The 6565-nt window shown below is 36.0% G+C and overlaps 1 protein-coding gene and 1 long non-coding RNA gene across 2 annotated transcripts in view; one reads left to right on the top strand and one right to left on the bottom strand.

Annotated features, from left to right (window-relative positions):
- Positions 1 to 1892, top strand: part of LOC132145605 (uncharacterized) — a 52975-nt gene extending 51083 nt beyond the window's left edge. Inside the window, exon 2 of the long non-coding RNA XR_009434491.1 lies at positions 1245 to 1892. This is a non-coding gene — a long non-coding RNA (uncharacterized LOC132145605). The remainder of the gene's footprint in view (positions 1 to 1244) is intronic.
- A 133-nt stretch (positions 1893 to 2025) lies between these two features.
- On the bottom strand, positions 2026 to 6400 carry c1galt1a (core 1 synthase, glycoprotein-N-acetylgalactosamine 3-beta-galactosyltransferase 1a). Its single transcript, XM_059556739.1, has 3 exons — positions 6203 to 6400; positions 4373 to 5037; positions 2026 to 2186 (listed from the first exon to the last, which is right to left on the bottom strand). The coding sequence occupies exons 1-3, from the start codon at positions 6342 to 6344 to the stop codon at positions 2058 to 2060; spliced, it is 936 nt and encodes a 311-aa protein (XP_059412722.1). The 5' UTR covers positions 6345 to 6400; the 3' UTR covers positions 2026 to 2057.
- Positions 6401 to 6565: the final 165 nt, after the last annotated feature.

Below are 6565 nucleotides of genomic sequence, written 5' to 3'. Positions count from 1 at the left end.
TGTGCACATTGAAAATGCATTCTGAGCCGATCACGTGTCCGCCCCGTCCCGCCATGTCAATCACTGCGTGAACAAGGCGGGGCTTGCAGAAGGTCAGATACTCAAATCTCAAGAAGAGGATTCAAGTGAGAGAACATGGACAAGACAGTTGGTCTGTGTACGTTTTGATCATTTCAGTTTATGGCTTCAATATTTCATTCGCACTTGTGGGCGGAGCTGAAACGCTGCTTTCATCTGATTGGTCGAATTTGCACTATTTGCACTGTTTTTATCAGTGGGACAATATTCATACAATACTACAACCTAGAAATAATTTGCAGGTCGCAGCAGCACGACTTATGTGCCCAGCTACATCTGATTCAAATATTATGCTAATTAACAGTGAGTTTTTTCAGACATTACAGTGCTTCACTCGCACTGACTCTTATTCTGCCTGAAAGAATGAAAAGACTGAGTTGAAGCTGGAGCGATTCGACCAATCAGATGAAAGCAGCATTTCAGCTCCGCCCACAAGTGCGCATGAAATATTGAAGCCATAAACTGAAATGATCAAAACGTACACAGACCAACTGTCTTGTCCATGTTCTCTCACTTGAATCCTCTTCTTGAGATTTGAGTATCTGACCTTCTGCAAGCCCCGCCTTGTTCACGCAGTGATTGACATGGCGGGAGGGGGCGGACACGTGATCGGCTCAGAATGCATTTTCAATGTGCACATTGAATTTTGCTACATTCATTGCGGGACACTGAATGAAAATGCAATCGTAAGTGTCTTGACTGTGAGTGTTAATGCATTTAAGAAAAATAGCATTTAAATGATAATTTTGCCACAGTTTTTGCTTGAACATGTTATACATATCTTATCATGTCTGTAATACATTTTCATTTTAATTTTGCAACTTATAAAGCATTACCATTAGTATTCATTTTACATATTAAAACTGGTGTATGAAATGGCAAATTAAAATTATGTAATTTAATTTTCATTTTCATTTTGCTCCAAACGTTGCACAAATGTATTGGAAAATGTAAATGTAAATACAGAAATGCATTGTCATTTTGAATATTACATCCCAAATTGAATAATCCTACCCATATGCTTCCATACTTAAGCAGTAGTTTGAACTTTTTCTCTTCACAAGATTTTAACTAATGGACTGGAGTGGTGTGAATTACTTGTGAATTATTGTGATGTTTTTATCAGATGTTAGGACTCTCATTCTGACGGCACCCATTCACTGCAGAGGATCCACTGGTGAGCAAGTGATGTAATGCTACATTTCTCCAAATCTGTTCAGATGAAGAAAACTCATCTACATCTTGGATTGACTGAAATGTTCAGTAAATTTTCATTTTTTCCTTGAACACCACTCCCGATGCTCGTGCTGGTACACCCCTTGTTTTTATAAAATAATAGATTCAATACATATACATATTTTAAATGTATTTTAATATTATAGAAATGTATTTTAATTTCAACCAGAGCTAATGTTGAGAAGCTAACAATATGTCCCTGCTTTATACTGTAAAAAAGCACTGCACAAAATGACTAATACTGTGTACAAGATAGCATCAGCCTACTTCTAGCACGGATCATGACAAAATCATTTATGTGTGTCAATCACATATCGATTCTTTTGAGTGTTTGTGTACTTAAAATGCTAAAAGCCTAACATTAAAAATCTGTGTTAAACTCTTATTGTATGTTAAATTTGTATTGTATTGTATGATTAACATAATTTCCATCAATTATTTGACACCCAAAGTCTGGATTAACCAACGCTTTTCTTGTTTTACTTGTATTTTTACATTTGGACTATGATGAAGCAAACCACTGTGTTTCCAAAGCTTATGTTATTAATGTTTCGGACAATAAAGTTGTTAGTCTGTAACTTTTTATAAAACCTGTCTTAATATTGTATAGAACAATAAATATTACGTGATTTACATTTAATGGTACAGTGAAGTCTACATGTATCAATAAATTTCACTCATAAAGATTACATTTTGAAAGCTGTTTTATTGTTAGCTTAGATGTTATTTCTATTATTTAAGTGTTAATCTGGCTGAAATCTGTGTTTATATCCATATGGGCGTAAATGATAGGTGTAGTACTCTAAAGTGTGCATTTGCACTGCGTCTATGTAGTGGAAAGAGATGGCTAAATCTGAACAGCATCCAGGGCCCTAAAAACACAAGAAAAGAACAAAGTATTTAACATAAGGATCAATCAATTGATTTCCATCTGAAAAGAAGTGTTTAAAAAGGGTTAAATATCTTAATCTATTTCATGCTTCTCTCTTTTAGAGACTATCTAGACCTAAATCTTTACTGAAACTGGATATACATTGGATTTGTTTTTACTGTATTCTGGCTATATTTTCATCAGACTGATTGTTCATAACCCAGTTTATGTGAAAAAGGCAGATTTTCGTTCCAAGGGGGTTTAAAGGTAACCTTATTTATTTTTCTGTAAATAATAGCCTTGTGCTATATACTGACATATACGCCACTTTGAATGGAGCAACCATGCAAAAGTAAACATCATTAGATAAGATGTAGAATATAGAATTACCAAATGTACCATGTATGTTCCTGGATCAACATCCTTGTTAAACAACACTGCAATTAACAAAACAGTTGTTAGAGAGCGTTGTTGTTAATATGTTAATATGCTCCTTCTTACAATGTGACTCGGGTATCTCCAGAATGTGTCTGCGAAGTTTCAGCTCAAGATCATTTAACAGATCAAGGATGTTGTTTCAGGATCAACAAAGTATGTTTATTCAGGAACATGTCTTACTTAGAAAACTCACATCTACTAGTATCCGCTTGATAAGTCTGATATTACAAGTTACCATTTCCAGGTCCTTGGACTCGAGACTTGGAGCCGATAAGCTGTTCACAGTATTAGCATGTGTGCACTGAGGACTTGAGGGTGACCTCTAAGTTACTTTAAAGGGTTTGTTCACCCAAAAAATGAGCTCATGTTTTACTGTATATGACCTTCTTCTTTCGGACGAATTGAATTGGATTTAAAGTATATTAAATAATTATAATTGCATTAGCATGTGTTTTTGTTCAACAGTCCAAAAGTAGTCAAATAAAGCTCACGCATCCATAATAAAATGCACCTAACACAGCTCCGGGGGATGAATAAAGGCCACCTGTAGCAAATCAATGCGTAAAAAAAAAAATCCGCTTCCGCTGACTGTCATACGCGAGAGACTGCCTTTCTGCCGGATGGCGTATGAGTCTTGCGAAAAACTAAAGTTTGTTTACAGGAGCAAAGAATGCTAAGTTTTCTTACTTTACCAAAGGAAAACCAGTCTCCTCTTGGCTTACATGGAATTGCTCTGACATTTTGTGCTTCTAATTTGTGACCAACATTTTGCTCTCTTTCCATCGTGCCTCTGCATTTGTCACTAATCACCGGTGAGCGCTACGCAAATGCCTACGACAGTTAGCAGAAGTGAAAGAAAAGTGTTTATAACATTTTAAATATGGATATTTTTCTTGATTTGGTACAGGAGGCCTTTATTCATAGTTTGTTTTGTTTTGTTTTGTTTTCAACATGTCCTCCAACCAATATGCCTGTATAGGTAGTTTATCAAAATCCCTGAAATATGACCCATCAAAGCGTATACTACAATTGCGCCGATATCAGCAACAGGACACTTTAGTATTAATGCTTTGTATTCTTTTACTGTGTCATAGTTTGGGATTCGTATAGCTCAGTTGGTAGATGAATGTGTTAAATGACGATATGTAGCATGTGATCATGTGATTTTGACTGTGATCCCAGAGAATGAACATGGTCATAAAATGCATATGCACTGTAAATCATGATTTTGCATGATTTCTGTGAGGGTAGGTTTAGGGGCGGGATTAGGTGTGGACATTCGTACGAATCCGTATGAATTAGCAACCTAGTAAAATATGTTCAAATTGCTGTGAGATCGGGTTGGACCATGTAAAAAATCCACACACTGCATTTTAAATAAACATGCATTTTGATTGGTAATGACAGTCATAAACTATAGGGCACATATTTTTTTTTTTTTTTGACAGCACCCATTCACTGCAGAGGATCCATTGATGTGCAAGTGATGTAATGCTACTTCTCCAAATCTATTCCCATGAACAAACAAACTCATATACATTTTGGATGGAATGAGTGTGATTCAAATTTCAGCAAGTTTTTATTTTTTGGTTAAGTATGTGGCCATCATACACTACACGATCTTCTGTAAAATATGTAAACTCTGACTGCGTAAAATTGGCAGACTAGCATTGACTCCTGCAGACTATAAATTGGGGCAAAAGCCTAGGTAATTCCAGCCTCATTCCCCCTCAAACATCTCATTCTTACCTCAACCGGTTGGTAATGCTCATAGAGGAGGTACCAGGGTCGTGGTCTGCGTGTCTGTCTGGGCAGGTAATAATCTGGAGGGTATGGATGAAAGGTTTGTCTCCCCAAAACGTCCCTGGAATCACCCATCTGAACTTTCATTGTCTCCATGCATTTTCCCAAACCAACATCCTCAGTTTCCGTGTTGTGTGTGCAAAGACCATCAGCAAAGCCCTTCACGAATCTCCTCAAGGCTTCCTTACTAAGCACATAACCAGCTCCTCCGCTCATGTAGCCCTGTGCGATGAATGGTGTGTACCTACGTCCAAAATACAGCGGCTCCTCTGCGTTGTGCTTGGACAAACCGTAGCGCAAATTCTCAAGGACCACAAACGTGTCATCATCAGCTTTGAGGAACCAATCAGCATGGTCCAGATGGTGCGTGTGGATGTGCTGGAAGGCCCGTATGGTCTTCCAGTAGAGTTGACTGCGTCCTTCTGACACGTTGAGCCCTACCGTGGGGAAATCTGACGCCTCCGAGCTCATGTACAGAACGATGTTGCAGCGTTTGCCCCATGTGGCACGAATATGTTGGGTTCTGGACTTCAGGTGTTTGGGCTGTGTCATTACCCAGCACAACACTCTGACCTTCTGACTGAACTCCAGCGCGGTTCTTCTGCTCTCAGCTGTAAGAATATTAGAGTTAAGCTTAGAAACAGAAAGAGACTGGCCATTAAGCGACCTAATAAATCATGCTATTTTAGCATTATGAACTGTGTGTAGTATGCACACAGCATGCAAGGAATACTTTGGGTGACTTAGTAAATTTATCGAAGTATGCAGGTATACTACAGAGCACTAAGGCACTGTATAACATAATGCATTACGCCCCCTTGATGTGAATGAAAGCTGTATCATATTTTAATAATATATATATATTTTTTTACACATTATTCAAATGTTAAAACATGTTTGTTTGTGCAAATGTAATTAAAAATGCTAATTAACAAGTTGAATAATTCTTCTGATGAAGGAATGTGCATAACTGAATTGAATGTGCACTTGATGTGTCAAATTTTCAAAAAACTGTACTTGCAGATAATATAAATTGAATAAAAGCTTATTAACACTTACATACACCTTTAAAACATGTAATAATGCCAAAGTAAAAGTTTTACTTTAATGTACATTTTAAATCATTATGTTTTAATAGTGCTTTAAAGAAGTACACTTATTTTGATGTGTTGATTAACACACTAAAGCACATGTAAAGTACTTTATTAATATATCATAAATTGCAACTTCATTGTTTTAAATGTTTAATTACAAATAATTTAAATACATCACATGCAAGCATCAATACAAAAATATTACAGCTTTACTGCTTGTCAGTACACTTAGCAGTGCACTTTAACCATATTTCAAAAACAATAGATTTATGAAATTACATTACTACTTTTTTATTTATATTTTAAGTCTATAACAAGTAATAAAAGTAGTTTAAAACAATTTACTATTGTCTTTACAACTGAAATCTATTTGCAACAATGAATCATTATTTTTAGTGATCTTGTTCATCACTGTGAAAGCTGCTTTAAAACAATCTGTATAATATAAAGTGCTATATAAATGAAGCTTATTCGATTTGACTTAAGTGTAGTAGATCATAGATATTCTATTCTATACATAAATGTGCATATTCTGAGCAGTAAATGCTACATACCGCAGTAATATTAAGAGTATACATTAGTATGCTATTTCCATCTTCTGTCCCCTTTCTCCTTCTGTTTTATTTACTTTGGTTGTAGCTGATTACACATGTAAGAGTAGAGAGAAAAGCCTTTGTCTTACCTGTATGTTGTAAAGCAGGTTTATTACTATTCAAAGCAAATGAAGGCGTCAGAGTCCTTAAAACACGTGAATAAGTTATTGAGAGAAGGATACTCACTGCTACGCCACATAAAAATAAAATGTGCTGCTTAAATGACCTCATGTCTTACGCACGTATGATAAAAGCTGCTTCTTCAACTCATTCAAGCAAATATAACATCAATGCTCCACACGTACTGCCCTTAAACACACAGATGACTTAACAGATTGTGCAATCTAGGTTGCATAATTTACATCAGTGCATGCAAAGCCAGTAAGTTATTTTCCCTCATGTTTATTATATTATATTATATTCTTGAAGGGATAGTTCACCCAAAAATGAAA

This window comes from Carassius carassius, chromosome 8, assembly GCF_963082965.1.
Source record: "Carassius carassius chromosome 8, fCarCar2.1, whole genome shotgun sequence".
NCBI classification, from domain to species: domain Eukaryota; kingdom Metazoa; phylum Chordata; class Actinopteri; order Cypriniformes; family Cyprinidae; genus Carassius; species Carassius carassius.
Note: the sequence above shows the minus strand (reverse complement) of the source record. Positions and strands in the feature narration are given on the sequence as shown.

Bases quoted from the DNA above. Each gene is read 5' to 3' on its own strand.
- c1galt1a (XM_059556739.1), bottom strand. From the start codon at position 6,344: ATGAGGTCATTTAAGCAGCACATTTTATTTTTATGTGGCGTAGCAGTG. The intron at 5,038-6,202 runs GTAAGACAAAGG...ATATTCTTACAG, and splicing joins ACCTGCTTTACAACATACAG to CTGAGAGCAGAAGAACCGCG. The intron at 2,187-4,372 runs GTAAGAATGAGA...TTGTGTTTTTAG, and splicing joins AGCATTACCAACCGGTTGAG to GGCCCTGGATGCTGTTCAGA.